The following is an 18,446-nucleotide window of genomic DNA, read 5'->3' on the forward strand; positions in this document are numbered from 1 at the left end:
GGATGATCAGCTCTTCTTGGGCTACATTGAACGATTGAAAGAAAAAGCAGTCCACAAACGAACACTCTCCAGGTGGATCATCTTGTATATCAAGAGCTGCTATGTCCTGGCCACGAAGGAGCCGCCTGTAGTTATTCAAGCTCATTCCACCAAAGCGAAGTTGTCGTCTTCTGCTTTGGCTAGAGGTGTTCCTGTTGTGGACATCTGTAATGTGGCAACTTGGGCTTCCCACCACACAGTGAAGCACTACTGCTTGGATTCTGAGATTAGGAAGGACGGATATTTTGCAAGCTCTGTTCTGCAAGATTTCTTGGTATAGTCAGGTGGACACCCTCCTCCGGGAGAGGTATGGCTTGGGGATTCAATTCAAAAGGTGAGGAATACACAGGCAGATGTATCCATCAGAAGAACAAGTTACTTACCTTTGGTAGCGCTTTTTCTGGTGGATACAGGATCTGCCTGTGGATTGCTCACTAACCCACCTGCCTCCCCATTGTCCTCCTGTTTATACCGAAAAAGTTATAACTGTCTGACATGGTTATTTTTTATGTCATTTTCATGCATGCAGTTTGCTGCTAGGAAGTGCTTTGTTTATTGGCTTTTCCTTTCTGTTTATGTATACACTATATGTATTTGTACATATATTATTATGTATACGGTGTATACTTGTGGAAATGTTGTCGGTCCGCCCTTTCGCCTCAGAAAAAATGGGTGGAACTGACATCAGCACGCCAACGAGGACTTCTAATGGCTCCGGAGACGTCAAACGGTGTCGTGAGCGGAGCCGTGCTATTATGACATCCTCGTCAACGAGGGAGAGCTAAGTAAAGAATTTCCATGAAATGCTGGTGCAGGGGTAATTACAAAGGTGAGGAATCCACAGGCAGATACTGTATCCACCAGAAAAAGTGTTACGAAGGTAAGTAACTTGTTCATTTTTAATAAAAGAACTATTGTAGTAGTTTGAGAAAGACTAGGACCATGGAACTAGGGGAACACTTTACTGCACCCTATTAAGCAAAATCTTAATAGATCAGTAGTATAAAATGTTTAAGGTATATTTATTGTTCATGGTGTATGAAATTTTAAAATAAGATGCACATATTTACTTTCACTGTAAGCGACATATAGGATCTCTCATGCATAATCTGTTGCATTGAGGAGCTCTAAAACTGTTGGTGCCAAGTACTGGCAAAAATGAACTCTCTCTTCTTTTTGCAACAGATCAATTACTCTTTGGCATACAGATGAATGTGATGGAAGGCAAAATACTATATAATTTGATTTCAAGAATGCCAGTAATGAAGAAATGGATCAGCATCGAAAGACCCAGGTTTGAAAAGTGATGAAATGATGAAGTGAGATACACTACTTTTGAGATGCCAATTGATGCTAATGAAAGGGACTACAGGAACAGATGCCCCAAATCATGTTACGGGAGGGAGGCCTAACGTAAAACGGTTTACTTGGTAAAGGGAAAGTAAAATCTTGTAAAGTCAGACCATCTAGACATTTGGGTGATGGTCATACACTGTCTGTACTCTTGAAAATTAAAAGCGACCTTATGGGGGAATAATTGAAATATTTATCCACTGTGCTTCATTAGGTAATATTTTTGATATTGTACCCAGAAAACCTTTCACCTGAAATAATTTTTTCTAGAGATTGTCTTGTTTGCCAGAGACATCTCTCCCTAAGTGGTGGACCTGTTTTGATGACTATGCTCCTAGAACTAGAGTAGCCATATTATTTAGGTGGTGGATAAAAATCCCTACTTTAAAGGCAGCGTTCATATTGGTCTTCTCTTTTTAAAGCAATTGGAAACATAATGGGGAGAGGAGTTGGCCTAAAGGCTAGGGCGGTCCACCTTGAATCTAGGGAACTGGGTTCGAGTCTCGGCAATGACGCTGAACATCCTGCCTGTGATTTTGGGCAAATCACTTCATCACCCCGTGACTAACAAAAAAATGTATGTGTTTTCATGTAACGCTACTGGTGCTATGTAAAGCGCACTGATATCCGATCCGGGTCAAGTTCGCGCTATATAAAACTCCGTAATAATTTTTTTTTTATAATAATTGTGTCCTCTTCAAAGGGATCATCACTATCTCCCCCAATTCTGCCTACCACTGTGAGTGAGATGGGGGATTTTTGTTTGTGCAATGCTGCTGCAAGGTATCAACACTGAATGGATGAGATAAATAGGCACCCTCTTTAACAGCAATGTAGACAGCTGATTAATTGGATACATTTTGTACTGTTTAATGTATAACCTTAAATATTTTACAGAGCTATTTTCTAGCATTGTTCTCCTTAAGTTGCTCTTTTTTTTCAGTCGACCCCCATGATCTTGTTGGGTATTGCAGATTTCTTTATATTATAATCAGTAGTGGCATGACATTTATAGAAGGAGTACCTGCGAGATTTATGCAGGTCGGAAGCTGCTGGGAGTTGATAGTCCTGTAATAAAGTCATTGTAAGGAAAAAGCGGTTGTTATTGGAGTCATCATTGGGTGAAGTCCAAACTACTTTTTGTAAACGCTAACCATAGCAGTGTAACTAATGTAGTTTTTAATGAGAATGTAATACCTTGGGCACACATTTTAGAAAGCCAACATGAGTTTAGTTTTAATATCTTGCTGTTTTTATTGAACATGTGTAGTTTCTTTGCTCTTATAAAAGGATCCAAAACATTACTATCTATTACTACTACAAGCTGCAAGGAATACTTGAAGGCGAAAACAAAGATACACCTGTGATTCATGAAGTGCCTGATTAAAAGATATCTGCAAAGATATGTTACTTGACTCTGATTATCACATCATTGATAGATGGTCCAGAAGTTGATGATCTGGGTGATGAGATCAAAAGAAGACCATAATCCAGTGTAAAACGTTTTGCAAAAGTGAGCGATTGGCAAGTTAAAATATAGATTGAAATCAAACTAAAAGCCACTTAAGAATAGTAAAGGATAAAACGCAAATTAAGATTTGTAAAACATCATGGATTATCATTAATGGTAGCACTCAAGTTCTGATGCCATTTATTGAAAATGAAAGAAGTATTCTGATGATTTCACATTTGTTGCTTTGACTCTTGAGTCATTATTCAAGACGCTGGAAGCACGCACTATAACCTTTCTCCCTGCTCGTTTACAATTGCTGTGAATTGTAACCAGTGTTGATCACATAAATACTGCTCCTCGGAAAAATGGTTAAAGAAATAGACACATATGTATTAAAAAGGAGGATAACAAATAAGGAGCCATCAAACAAAGTTTCAAGGACGTTGATGATAATTCTGCTATAAATACTATCAACCTAGTTGCTTAAATAAAAAGGTTGAGCATAGCCATAATAAAAAGTATTAATCAGGAGAAAAGCCTGCCTAAAAACAGTGATCACAAAAGTAGACAGAAAGGTAAATTAGTTGATGATAATGTAGTTGAAAAAAATGACTACTATAGATGTCATCACTTTGACTAATGCTACAATAAAGGAGACTAAGCCTAACTATACATTACTAACTAATTAAAGCAAGATTGTTTCTGAGTACAAGAACATCTCCAGTAAGAGCATCAACAAGGGTGACCAAAATGAAGGGCATCCGTCATAATTTTTATGAAAATAGATTCAAATACTGGGAATAACAGTTGTTTTACTAATATGGATTACACAGCTTCTTTGACATTTGATAATATATTTGCTAGGAGGGATGACAGAAGTATGCTGAACCTATACCAACTCTGATGTGTTCTTTTACTCCTTACGGGCGGGATGCGTAAATCGAAGAACTTGCATGTGACGTTTTTGAATTTGAAAATGATGCTGTCTGCTTTATTTCAAAATGTCGTAATTTGTGTTGGAAATGAGATAACAAGGTAAAATTTGTGTCTACCTTTACAAGCATGTGTTGTAAATGTGTTATGGCTGCACAAAGATTACCTCATTTGCCTGTTTGTTTTCTATTTGTTTTTACACTGTAATCTCAAAAAGCTCATGCAGTGAGGATTCATTCCTTTTTAGCACGCCCAGTGCTGAATCATTGTTGAGGCCAATGATGCAATCAGGATATTTGATTTCAGATGTTCGAGTTGGTGGGTGTTGGAGATATCAATTGAAAAGCTTAAGGAAAGACTCCTAACAATTTCTTCAAAAGGGCATTCACCTTAGATCCATTCTCTTCACATTTCCATGAACTTAGATGTTCATTTCATTGCATTTTATGTGTTGAACCTACTATGCCATTTACATGTACATCATTTTACGTTTCAGAAAGATTGACCGCAGTCATTGAACGATCGTGAACAGTTAACCATTGCAATGCATTTAAGCTTCCTTCGTGATGGTCATGGACCTCGTCTATCCATATATGTTCAAGGAGTACATTGTTGTCGCAGTTCTCTTCCAACATCAATTCCAACTGGAATAATGTTAAAAGAATGACTTGTTTTAATGTCTTAAGTTAACATTTTAAAATTAAGACACCTTCGACCATCAGACCCTGCTGAACATTTTGTTCATTCTCATGATTGTCATTGATTCTACATTGCTGTGAGTTTTTTTCTTGATTTTGGACATCAATCTGATTTTTCACATCTGAGCTGTTCACTGTGCCCTGTTGAGGAATGAAAGGATCCATCAATCCATTTCTGGTCCTCAATTTCAACATGGAGCCTCTTCAAGTCATCTTGTCTATCCACTATATTGAGATCCATGCCTACACCAATGGTAACCATTTTTTCTAATGAAACACAGACATTGCCCTCGCCCAGATCTGAATGTTAAGTGAGCACCTTGATCTAAGCTCACTTGTCAACACTAAAGCACTAATTTTGCCCACTGTCTCTATAATCTCCCAAATACCGTAGAAGATAAAGGAGTTAAAGATACTGGGGGAACGAGGGAAAAGAATAAGAGATGAAGACCCTGGCAGATATGACTCCCAGTTGTAGCTGCAGAAACATCCAAAGCTCTGCATTGAAATATTGCCAACCTGTCTTCATGTACTCTTGAGGCAGAGCTACTTTAAAGATCACAAAATCATGAATATGTGCCTACAGCTTACTGAGAATAAATTTTCTGATGGGTAATTCTCCCCACAGATTCATTATTTTATGACTATTCTTCCAGGTGCCAGACTGCAAATGAAAAATGTTATTAGCACTAAAATATCTCCACCACTACCAGGTAGTGCCACGTAAACATGGCGCTTCACCTTGTGACTCCTGTTCATTGTTATACGCGATGGCCATCATGGTGCCAGAAGCCAAGCTATTTTTGTCCAAGGCCCTAAGATACACGCTGAAGCTTCTACTTGCCAACTCAGATAAATGCCCCAACAGGGAACGATCTTCTAAAAAGTTCTTCCCACAGAAAACACAGTAGGAGGGAGACATTATCATTCCTGAGGCTGGAGCCTTGATACCGTTCTCTAATGTCCAACTCTACTCGGAACTGATTCGGACAGTAAAAAAGCTAAAGCCGGAGTTCCTGACTTCATTGGCCTCCTTGCACAGGTGAGGCCTTCTAACAGACCATATTTAATATTTTCAGGGCATCTGCGGTACCTTATGGGTCACTCCAAGATAGTGAGTCACTTCTGCTGGTTAGGCAGTCTCGCCCACTCCTACACACACTACTCCTGACTCCACACTTCCACAGGCTGCGGCCTTGGAGCCTCTTTTGGTAAATCCTTTACCATTCAAGGTAATGACTGGCATGCATTTGATGCCGCGAAACAAAAGGGGATGATGGACGGAGCGTTTGAGCAAATCAAACACTCACCCCCAGTCAACTGATCTGGGTTTATTCCATCATCATTCTTTAGCTCACTCAGCCCCCCCAGTTCAGACATGGCCATATGCAAATCAGTCTGACCCTGTGCCTCATGGGAACAGTCCGACCCGAACTGCCAAGCCATGTCTTCTCTGGACCCGAAACAAGTATCCTGGGACCGGTTTCGGATTCATAATCCTCATCAGCCAAGCTATCTTGAATCCAGGGGCCAAGTGAGCAAGGGACTTACGTCTGAGCATACCCTGCCAATTTAGGGCGAACAAAGCGAAACAAAAGGGGATGATGGACGGAGCGTTTGAGCAAATTAAACACTCACCCTCAGTCAACTGATCTGGGTTTAATACATCACCATTCGTTAGCTCACTCAGCCACACCAGTTCAGACATGACCATATGCAAATCAGTCTGACCCTGTGCTTCATGGGAACAGTCCAGCCCGAACTGCCATGCCATGTCTTCTCTGAACCGGAAACAAGTATCCTGGGACCGGTTTCGGATTCATAATCCTCATCAGCCAGGCTATCTTGAATCCAGTGGCCAAGTGAGCAAGGGACTCACGTCTGAGCATACCCTGCCAACTTAGGGCGAACAAAGCGAAACAAAAGGGGATGATGGACGGAGCATTTCAGTTCGGGCTGGACTGTTCCCATGAGGCACAGGGTCAGACTGATTTGCATATGGCCATGTCTGAACTGGGGTGGCAGAGTGGGCTAAAGAACGGTGATGAATTAAACCCAGATCTGTTGACTGTGTGTGAGTGTTTGACTGGTTCAGATGTTCTGTCCATCACCACCCCCTTTTGTACCACTTTGTTCGCCATAAGTTGGCTGGGTGTGCTCAGACGTGAGTCCCTTGCTCACTTTGCCACTGGATTCCAGCAAGCCAGGCTGAAGACGGCTCAAATGCCAGAAACCGGTCCTCGGAAGCCTGTTTCCGGTCCAGAGAAGGCATGGCTTGGCAGTTCGGGCTGGACTGCTCCCATGAGGCACAGGGTCAGACTGATTTGCATATGGCCATGTCTGAACTGGGGTGGCAGAGTGGGCTAAAGAACGGTGATGGATTAAACCCAGATCTGTTGACTGGGTGTGAGTGTTTGATTGGTTCAGATGCTCCGTCCATCACCACCCCCTTTTGTACCACTTTGTTCGCCATAAGTTGGCAGGGTATGCTCAGACGTGAGTCCCTTGCTCACTTTGCCACTGGATTCAAGCAAGCCAGGCTGAAGACGGCTGAAATGCCAGAAACCGCTCCTCGGAAGCTTGTTTCCTGTCCAGAGAAGGTATGGCTTGGCAGTTCGGGCTGGACTGCTCCCATGATGCACAGGGTCAGACTGATTTGCATATGGCCATGTCTGAACTGGGGTGGCAGAGTGGGTTAAAGAACGGTGATGGATTAAACCCAGATCTGTTGACTGGGTGTGAGTGTTTGATTGGTTCAGATGCTCCGTCCATCACCACCCCCTTTTGTACCACTTTGTTCGCCATAAATTGGCAGGGTATGCTCAGACGTGAGTCCCTTGCTCACTTTGCCACTGGATTCAAGCAAGCCAGGCCGAAGACGGCTGAAATGCCAGAAACCGGTCCTCGGAAGCTTGTTTCCGGTCCAGAGAAGGCATGGCTTGGCAGTTCGGGCTTGACTGTTCCTATGAGGCACAGGGTCAGACTGATTTGCATATGGCCATGTCTGAACTGGGGTGGCAGAGTGGGCTAAAGAACGGTGATGGATTAAATCCAGATCTGTTGACTGGGTGTGAGTGTTTGATTGGTTCAGATGCTCAGTCCATCACCACCCCTTTTTGTACCATGCATTTGATGCCACCTAAGATGCTAACGCAGGCACTGCCCTTGAATAGAATTCTGGACAGCATTCAACACCATTGAACCAATACCCCATAACCCAAACCTAGCCCTGAACCCTATAAATACCCCTGTACCTCAAAACCCAAACCTACCCCTGAACCCTAAAAATGCCCTTGTACCCCAAAACCCAAATCTAGCCCTGAACCCTAAAAATACCACTGTACCCCAAAACCCAAACTTACCCCTGAACCCTAAAATACCCCTGTACCCCAAAAGCCAAACGTAGCCCTGAACCTTTAAAATATCTGGGTGGCAAAATAAAACTTTTCTGGAGTATTTTGATGATGAACGTTTGCCACAACAACTTCCTGGGGACAAGACATTTACCCGCAGATAGGAACTCTTGGGGTCCCACTTCGATGTTGTAATCATGCCTGTGAGAAGTTGGCCTGGTATATGATGACCACTAAGTATAGTGAGCACCTTGTACCAGTCCAAACACCCCTTATGGATGATTAGGTTACAGACATCCTTTATTGAAACCTATCCTAGTGGTAGCTATGGAGAGCAGCCTTCAGGCTTAATCTCGAAGGAATGTAAAGCAGCTTGTTTTACTAGATCAGAACCTCCTGAATGACCAAATGAAAGGAGAACCACACAAGGAATATATCAAATATATGTATTTATTACTAAACACTCTCTAATAACCTCTTTAAGAGATTAGTAAGCATGGGCGAATTTTGCGAATCTGGCGTTCGCGAATTTTGCGAATTTGCGAACTCGCAATCTGCAAAATCCGCGAATTCTTGCGAATTATTTTTGTGTGTTCGCAAGGATTTCTGCCAGTTCGCGAGGGTTTTGTACCAGTTCGCAATTGCGAACTTACATGTCGGCTCGCAACGGTCGCGATTATGTTGTTCCTACGTCTGGTTCATCATCACAGGTTCCCAGCACCCTCTGTTTCACCCCTGCCACCCTCTGTTTCACCCATGCCACCCTCTGGTACATCAATGCCACCCTCTGGTTCATCATCACTGCAGATTATGGGGGAAAAAAGCAAGCACACCTGCCCTGCTTCAACTGACATGAATTAATTTGGGGTTGATTTATTAATGTCTCACTGTTTTAAAATTCCAGTCTGGCACCTGCTTCCTTATCTGTAATTTGCTTTCTGTTGCAGTGCAATTTTTTTCCCCAGGACCTTTGTGGCCTACTTGTAGCGATTCTATGATCCGGCTGTGAGGGTCAGAGCAGGGTCATACAATTGTTGCAACTAGCAACTGAACTCTGGAGGGGCCCCAGTCAGGAAGCACTACAGGGAATGGTTACTAATGATGAATTTGAACTTTTGCACCTGCTGAGTGCTTTCAGTTTAGCAAAACTCGTTTTTCTGAAGAACAGCATTACAGCAACTGTAATGCCCCAAACAAGCTTACTTGTGAAAGTTGATTTCTAATCCAAAAGTGATCCGAAGAAAGTCAAAAGGCCTCAAATCCAAAAAAGTGCAGGCAAATGTCAACCTGAGGAGTTATTCTCATAAAAATCATCATTTTCAGAAGGTCGATGCTGCTTGCTCGTGGATTTCTTGTGCAGAATTGCAATTTTTGTAATTTCGCGAGTGCGAGATTGTTGCTGCCCGCCGCACCTACATGTTCGCAATTGCGAACTTACACTGCACGCCGCAAAATTGTATCACCAAGAAAAAAAAATCCGCTGCGTGCGAATTTGCAGATTTTCGGTAAATTCACGAGCGTTCGCGGATTGCGAATTTACCGAAAATCCGCGAGCGGAACGGATTTTCCGCCCATGCTTAGAGATTAGAGAACAAAACACACTATAATAAATCACTAGAATGACAGTAAGTAGCACAATACACAGCGGGCTCCAGCGGGAGACCGAACTATATACTAAGAAAGTGGTATAACAAGCAGAAATTGACTAGACACAGTGCCTAGAGCACGTAGAATCACTAAAGCCTCAAGGAACCACCCAAGGTAGTGACACAGGGGACCCACGGAGGTGCAGTGTGAGAACACAGGCGTGAGCTCCGTACAACTCTTTGGGAAAGTCACGGTTGGAATTTATCCCGGCGGATATATTTAAATCTGACCGGGAGAACTGGCTGAAATACATTTTTATTTTTGCCAATGGTCTGGCTAGAGGAGCCCCTATTCTACCCTTCCAATTATCGGCCTATTAGTCTTATAGACACTATGCAAAAGCTGGTGGCTAGATGAGTGCTAAGTAGGGTAAATAGGTGGATTGATGATAATTAAATACTATCCACATACTAAGCAGGATTTCGCTCCCATGTTAGCACCATCGACCAAGTTTTTAGATTTATGATGTTATATTGGAACACCCTGATCCTAGCTGGGGGCACTCTCTATGCAGAATTTGTAGATCTTAAATCTGCATTTGATCTAGTGCCCCGTAACCAACTTTGTGCCACTCTTAAAGAAGCTGGAATGCCCGCAGAGATTCTTTCATCCATACTAATGTAATAAAGAGAGTGCCCAAACCATTGAGGCGGGTGATCTCAGGAACCACAGCACCAATCACAACACCCAATACAGCGTTGGAAAGGGCAGTTGCAGCAGAAGGACATAAGCTATGCAGACGCCCACCATATACATTTAAAAGGTAAAAGAACCGTGCCAGCAAAGTAGTCCCTTGTGGGCGTGTCTGCGTTGTGCTGTGGGCGTGTGCTGGGGGCGTGACAAACGCTGGGGGCGTGTGGTACGTTCCGCCCTTCATGCCATGTCTCATATCATGTGCTAATCCCACCCTGCTCCCTTTAAATACCCCTGCACCCCATAATCATAACCCACCCTTTCTCCTCAAAATACCCCAACACCCTTAAACAGTAACCCATCTTAACCCTATAAATATACCCTGTACCCCATAACCCAAACCTATCCCTAAACCCTAAAAATATCCCATAACCCAAACCTAGCCCTGAACCCTATAAATACCCTTGTACCTCAAAACCCAAACCTACCCCTGAACCCTAAAAATGCCCTTGTACCCCAAAACCCAAACCTAGCCCTGAACCCTAAAAATACCACTGTACCCCAAAACCCAAACCTACCCCATAACCCTAAAATACCCCTGTACCCCAAAAGCTAAACCTAGCCCTGAACCCTTAAAATACCCCTGTACCCCAAAACCCAAACCTACCCCAGAACCCTAAAAATACCTCTATACCCCAAAACCCAAACCTAGCCCTGAACCCTAAAAATACCCCTGTACCCCAAAACCCATACCTATCCCTAAACCCTAAAACTACCCCTGTATCCCATAACCCAAAACTATATCTGAACCCTTAAAATACCCAAACACCCCAAAACATATACCTCAGTACCCCAAAACATATACCCCTATACCCATACTTACCTTATCCAAACATTAAAAAAAAATGCTTTTACCATTCATGCCTTTACAACGAATTTCGTTGTAAATGTATGCGTGGTAAAAGCATATAAAATGTAATAATATGCTTTATAATGGCATTGCGGAGTCATGGTACTTTCGTAATGAAAGTATGCAGAGTCATGGTATGCGGAAAGAAAGTTGCGGAATAATGGGTGTTTACCCTCCCCCGGTAAGTACATTGGTGGCACTGCGGCCCACATCCCCAGCAACATACTCATATTTTTTCACCACCCATTTGAAAAATGCACAGGTCTCTCTCATTGATGCCCAGCACCGACATACACTTTTAGACACACCTCCCACCACAAGTTCTAGAATTGCGAACTTTAGAGCTGGGGAGCTACGTTCGAATCTCGGCATCAGCTCAACATCCTGTGATTCCAGGCAAATCGCTTTGTCTCCCCGTGCCTACCACAAATGAATGTTTTTGCCCCAGTATTGGAACTTTCATAGATTCCCATGCTTTGTATCATTCCCCGTCGTCGGATTGGGAGCCTCCGTAGTATAAAAACCATAGAAACAAAAGAGAAAAACAGGCCTAGGCCTCATCTCATTTTGTATCACTCTCTTTGTGTAAAAGAGACCAAACTTTTGCCAGGACCAATCAGAGCAGCCTCACACTCTAGAACCTTCCTAGAGCTCAGAGCCTCAGATTTTTCTACTGCACGTTGTGCAAGGGAGTCTCCACTGAGCTCTGCTCAGTTTCTTTCTACAATCTTATTGGATTTTGGATTACTTCTTCAATTTTTTCAACTGCTATCAAGATATCTGACAAGGAGAAGAAGCCCCTGTTCAGGTCCTGTGCCTCTTGTGGGAAAAACGACTTTTTGTGGAGGATAAGCATGACAACTGTATTTATTGCTTATACCCGGACCACAAGGCCACAGACTGCAAAATCTGTAGAACCTTCTCTACCAAGACTCTCCGTGACAGAGAGGGTCGACTTTTGACCTGGCTTCAAAAGATGAAGACTCGGAAGGAGGTGCTTTTATCAGATGAAGAGGATTCAACATCTCTGGCGTCCTCTCATAAGTCCAGGAAGAGGGGTAGGTCTCCCCCTGGTTTCCTCTTCTTCAGTTGAGCCCCCTCTTAAGGCCCCTCACAAGATCTCTGATAGGTCTGAGAGGGCTGGTCCCCTTCAATCTCGTCACAGAAGTGAAAAGGAGAGGCAGGGACAGGCTACTGGATTGGCTACAGCCTCAAAGGACAGAAAGGAGGTTTCCATTACTTCTCCTCCGTCCAAAAAAGAGAAGGCCGGTGACAAGCACTCTTCTGTCACTCCTGGAACCGGTCCGGAGAAAAAGCAGCGTCCGTCGACGCCGAAAACGTCAGGTACGTCGACGACTGTTACTTCTGTGAAAGTTCCAGGTGTTTCCTTGGCTCCGTCGACGGGCTCGTCGTCGGTAGCGATCTCCACGTCGATGTCTTCATCGTCATTCAAGGTTCCAGGTTCGTCGACGATTGCTTCTTCCACGACGACGACAATGAGCTCCGGTAAGGCTCTGATGTTTCTGATGACGAGTTTGTCTATGAAGCCGTCGACGATAATCCCGTCGGCGACCAAGACTTCGTAGATGACGGCGGCTGTACCATCGACGATGGTCCCGTCGACGACCAAGACTTCGTCGACGAAGACGGCTATACCGTCGACGACTACTGCTCTGTCGACGACTGCTCCGACGACGAGACCGTCGACGGGTCAAAAGATGCATTTTCCACTGAAGAGGATGAAAATTACGCCGGAAATGACGTCTCCACGACGAGTGTTTTCGCATCCACCGAATATGCTCCTGGATGATGAGTTGGAGGAAGAGGAGGATGAGTTTGGCCATTATGGAGATGCCTACAGTCCCTCAGACTTGCATGTAAAACTTCAGGACACTGACACGGAGGAATATTTCGAGCATGCAGGAGACCAACAGGTGCACTATGTTTCACAAGAGCGACGTTCCACTGGTTTAGGACAGGACATGGTGGCCATGCCTGCCTCTCTGCTCTCTGATCTTCAGCTGATGTTGCAGGACTATAGAAACAGGTTTCCCTTGGAACCTTCAACGCAGTCTGCGCAACCTCCTCCTCAGGGGTTGCCACAAGCTCAGTCAGTTACTGGTCCACCTCCTTCGCAGGTGGTGCCCCACCTCCCACCTCAGGTTATACCTCTGGTCTGATCTCGAACACCGGATCCAGAACCAACCAGTCCTGTCCAGCAGGATACCTCTTCGGACGATGATGCTGTTCAAGTGGATCACTTGACTGATCCTTTGCAGGACCCAGATCTAGATCAGGCTGACAGTGGGCTACAAGACCCAGACGCCACTGGTCGTGATACATCTATATCCCCTCCTGTGGACATAGGGGGGTTCCATCAACTGATGGATAGGGCGGCAAAGAGGTTTGGACTGCCGGTTACGAGAGAGGAGTCTGAATGCTTCCTCTATGACTTCAAGGAGCAATACAGGAGATCTGTCAAGTCCATTCCGATTATCGAACATGTGTGGGAGGAAGGCATGAAGATCATGCAGAATCCAGCCACTGTGATTCCGGTACTTCCCAGACTGGAAAAAAAGTATAAAGCTCCGGAAGGCAGTCCAGCTTGTCTGTTTGGTCAGCCGAAGCCTGTTCGGTCATCTCTCAGGCCGCCCAAAGCAAGTCAAAAAATCCAACGACACCTTTGACTACGCCTCCAGACAAGGAGGGTAGACGTCTGAATAATGTGGGGAAGAGCAGCGAATTCTATCGCCATTCTAGGCAGATACGATCGCCAGATGTGGTGTGACATGGCACCATTTGTGGAACAATTGCCAGACGCGACAAGGGATGAGGCCAAGAGAGTGCTGATGGAGGGAGAAAAATCCTCCTCTGAGGTTATCGACTGCGATGGATATCACTTCCACTGCTTTTCGGGCCTTAGCGGGGTCAGCGGTGCTAGGTCGCCAGGGCTGGTTGAGAGCCACCTGGTTTCATCAAGAGGTCCAAAATAAGATCCTGGACCTCCCATTTGATGGAGAAATGCTTTTCGGTAAGCATGTTGATGATGCCCTGCAGAATATAAAGAAAGATACCGACACAGCGAAGTCACTGGGATCTCTCCCCTACCGTAAGGTCCCATTTAAAGGTGTTCGTGGCAGGGGTTTCTCTTCGTATAGAGGCAACAGCAAAAAACAGAGATATTCTTCACAATCGTCCCAGTCTTATAAGACCCAGTACTCCAATCAACGGCAGGGACAATCGGCGTCTTACTCTCGCCAAACTCCGCGAGGGCGTCAAGGACGTGACAGCGCCAAGCGGCAATAGCGGCCTCCTGGCTCTACCTGCTGTTCCGTCCCTCCCAGTCACATCGGTGGGGGGCAGGATATCTTTTTGTCTGAACAGCTGGAGGTGTATAACATCGGACCAGTGGGTCCTGAATATTGTACAGAGTGGCCATCCGTTGGAATTCCAGGATCTTCCTCCAACAAGAGCTCCGGCGCCATCCGCACAAAACATCTGGGACTGCTCCATCTAGAAGCCCATCAATTGTTCCTCAAGGGGGCAATAGAACCGGTACCTCTTTCTCAGAGGGGCAGAGGTTTATATTCCAGGTTCTTCCTGGTGAGGAAGATGACAGAGACTTGGCGCCCCATTCTAGACCTACGAGAGCTCAACACTTATCTCATCAAACTCTCTTTCAGGATGGTCACTCTCCAGGAAATTCTTCCTCTTTTGAACCCAGGCGACTACTTGGCTTCCCTGGATTTAGAAGATGCGTATTTCCACATTCCGATACACCCAGCTCACAGACAATATCTGCAGTTCACAGTGGGCAAGAGCCATTTCCGTTTGGCCTTCGGTCTGCACCTCGGTGTTCACCAAGGTGTTGGTACCAGTGGCAGCTTTTCTAAGGATTCATTCCGTGGAGGTGTTCCCTTACTTGGACGACTGGCTAGTCAAGGCTCCATCTTTCAACGAAACCTCTCAGGCTGTTTCGACTTGCATTCAGTTGTTCAGACACCTAGGCCTTCAATTAATCAGATGCAAGTCAGTTCTGCAACCCTCCAAGACCACACGATTTCTGGGGGCCATTTTGGACACCACACAGTGCACGGCTCGTCCTTCGGAGGACCGTCAACGAAAGTTGATCGTATCAGCTCGCCAACTGTTCCACAAGAAATGTCTGTCAGTCCGTCAATACAAGTCCCTTCTAGGGTCGTTGTCATCCTGCATACCATTAATACCGCATTGCAGGCTCCGAATGCGCCCTCTGCAGGAAGAACAATCCTAAAAAAGAGAGAAGTTGCAAATTCCATAAACACACGTATTATCACAATATTACCAAAGGTGTTCAAACTGATATATCTCAGTCGTGTGAAATGGAATTATTAACTCAGTGGGTTATTTAATGTTGGAATTGGATTACAACCTGAATCCAAAACCCGATACTCAGGTAACCAAGACTTGCAAAATCCAACACTCAGAAAAACTCCGCCTGCTAAGACGGTACTAAGGGAGACATTTATATGAAATTATGTAAATCCTCAGTGGCGTTTAAACCATAAGGTTGTTTGCTGTCCAATGCCACGATGTACTGGGTCTCCAACCTTCTGAGTATTTTGTCCCTGTGGCCACCCCGTCTCAGCGGGGGCACTGCATCAATAACAAAATAACTCAAACACGCCAGATCCCTGGCGTGCACCGAGTCAAAATGCTGTGCCACGGGGTATGCTGAATCATGATTTACTATTGCACGGAGATGCTGCAATATCCTCACGTGCACCTGCGACCTGGTGCTCCCTACATAGCTCAGGCCGCAGGTGCAGGTCAGGACAAACACAGCAAATTCTGTGTGGCAGTTAAAATTGCCCTTGATTTCTGTCTTGGTGCCAGAAAACGGATTATCGTAATGGGTGGTGCATTTGAAAAAGCCCTTCCTACTGAGCCAGTCACTGCCACTGACTAGCTCAGGACTTGATTTAACTAACTTACTGTGCATGCTGTAGGCTTTTTTGAAAGTGACAATAGGTCTGTCTGAAACTTTTGAATTTAATACACCATCTGTTTTCAAAATGGGCCAGTGCCTGTTAATGATGGACTTGATTTGCCTATGCTGGCGGCTATAGGTGAGAATGAGCCTAGGTGACTGGTATATATATATATATACACATACATACAGTAGAGGATCACTCTGGATGTGCACCTCCCACACCACAAAGAAAACACTTCAAACGATCACAGTCACTGACTCACATCACAATGACAGTAACCACAAAACGCAATACATCACCTGATGCATACACTGCCCACTTCTGGCCGGGGGAGGTCTTCACACAGCCAGGGATCAGAGCTCAGCAGTCTGCCCTCGCTCGGAATCCAAACTCCCAAACTCCCACCGGACCAGTGGAGGCTCATAATACAAATCCAAACATAACGAAGCGTCTAGCAAGCCTCGCCCCTTTGTTCTCATGAGAGCCCGTACCAGTCTGCTCCAAGGCCACGGCATCGGTTGATCAAGCCTTTGCTATGGCTTCGAGACAGACCATATACATTCCTCTGATAAGAACCGGTTTTCTCTCAGTAAAGTGTGAAAAACAGGAGGTAGAGCAGAACATGCCCTCCCCACTTTGCAGCTACGTGCAAGCACAGAAAATAGCTTCAGTCATAAAAAAGGAGTTAGTTAGGCCATGCACACAGAAAGGCCCAAAGCAAGATGGAATTGTAAAGCAAGATGGCATGAAAGCATACTGCGATTGGGTCAGCTGCAGACCCCTCTCTCTTCCCCAACCAGATCTGCAGGTAGTGACAGATGCATCACTTCTGGGATGAGTCGGCTATCTGGTAGTGCTTGAGGTCAAAGGCCCCTGGTCTTCGGCAGAATATGGACTCCACATCAACGTGTTGGAGCTCCGGGCGATCCAGCTGGCATAGAAAGCCTGTCTGACCTCCATCAAGGGAACGCTAGTGTAAGTTTTCACTGACAACATTACCACCATGTGGTTTTGCAATCAACAGGGCAGGGTAATGGAACCTTTGTCAAGAGGCCCTGCATCTCTGGCCATGGCTGGAACGTCAGGGCATTTCCCCGGTGGTTCAACAACTGGCCGGCTCTCTGAATGCCAGACCGAACAAACTCAGCTGAAGATGCCTAGCGGATCACGAATGGCGTCGCCATCTGGAGGTGGTGGAAGGTCACTTTCAGCAGTGGGGAGAGCCTTGGTTAGATCGGTTTGCCACTGCCGAGAAAACGCAATGTCAGCAGTTCTGCGTGCAGGTGTTTCCAATGAGGCTCTCGCTTGGAGACGCTTTTCATCTCGAGTGGAGCTCAGGCCTCCTGTATGCCTTTCCCACATACCACTCCTGCCCAGAGTTCTCAAGAAGATCAGGAACGACCAGACATAAGTCATCCTTGTGGCTCCAGACTGGGCGCGGAGAGTCTGGCATCCCGAGCTGTTGAGCATGCCCATTTGGCCTCCGATCAGGCTGCCCCTCCGGGAAGATCTTTGGAATCAGCAGGGAAGGGTTCTCCGCCCGAATCTGTCTAGGCTCCGCTTTCTTGTGTGGACATTGAGTGGCGAAAGTTGACAGCTTTAGACCTTCCGCAGTAAGTCTGTGACAAAATATTGGCAGCCAGGCATCATGCTACCAAGACAGAAAAATTGTGGCATAGTGTACAGAGCCAGATCGATCAGCTTTGTGTCCCTCTTTCTGAGGTTCTCCTTTTCGTTCTATGTCTTGCTTAGCAGGGCTCTGCTTTTATTTTTATTTTTTTTTCAAAAACCTTTATTAACAAGATTGCTTAGATAAATTACGCATTTGCACTCAAACAGCACCAAATGCATGGGCACAATGGAAATTATAAGGCAGACCAATAGCCCCGAAAATCAGATGGTGATAACATGACAGATGTTACATAGGCACAACAGGGCAGTGAAAAGAGATTGACATGAAGCGCACAATCTACGACATAGGGAGCAGGCCCACCTGAGGAGGAGTAGAGATGGGGGGGAGGCCATGAACTAACCTACACCGGAAGATACCGCGGGCGGAGTACCGGCGGGGAGAGCGGGAGTGGTAGCCGGGCTGTGGGAGGTGCGAGCCAGGAGGTAGGTAACTAGGGGTCCCCAAATATCGAGTGGGTGAGATCTAGCTAGCATAAGGTGCCAGAATTCAGACAATAGGGTCTGACGCATTCTCGAGCCAATGAGCGAACTTAGGTGCACATTTTCGACCCCAGCACATGGAGACCCTACGCTGTGCGAGGACGAGCAGCACAGGCAATCAGGTAACGAAAAGTGTCAGGGCAAAATTTAACAAACCCTAAAAGGCAGAGCGGGGGTCAGGCTGAAACAGTGAGGAGATAATCTCCGAAATGGCAGTACAGACCTCACGCCAGTAAGTAGAGACTTTAGGGCATAAACAGGCAAGATGAGAGAAGTCTGCCC

At 45.4% G+C, this 18,446-nt stretch overlaps 1 protein-coding gene across 6 annotated transcripts in view; it reads left to right on the forward strand.

The window, feature by feature from the left end:
- SPATA20 (spermatogenesis associated 20) overlaps nucleotides 1–18,446 on the forward strand; it is a 2,039,700-nt gene that overhangs the window by 236,496 nt on the left and 1,784,758 nt on the right. For 2 of the 6 annotated variants that reach the window (XM_086930844.1, XM_086930845.1), the window contains exon 2: nucleotides 1,225–1,333. The exons of 2 other annotated variants lie outside the window; for them this stretch is intronic. In XM_086930844.1, coding sequence (XP_086786970.1) covers nucleotides 1,248–1,333 — 86 coding nt within the window. In that variant the 5' untranslated portion in view covers nucleotides 1,225–1,247. Of the gene's footprint in view, nucleotides 1–1,224; nucleotides 1,359–18,446 lie in introns of those variants that run through there. 2 more of the 6 variants (XM_086930843.1, XM_086930839.1) reach the window with 2 other exon arrangements.

Source organism: Lissotriton vulgaris, chromosome 7 (assembly GCF_964263255.1).
Source record: "Lissotriton vulgaris chromosome 7, aLisVul1.2, whole genome shotgun sequence".
Lineage (NCBI taxonomy): Eukaryota > Metazoa > Chordata > Amphibia > Caudata > Salamandridae > Lissotriton > Lissotriton vulgaris.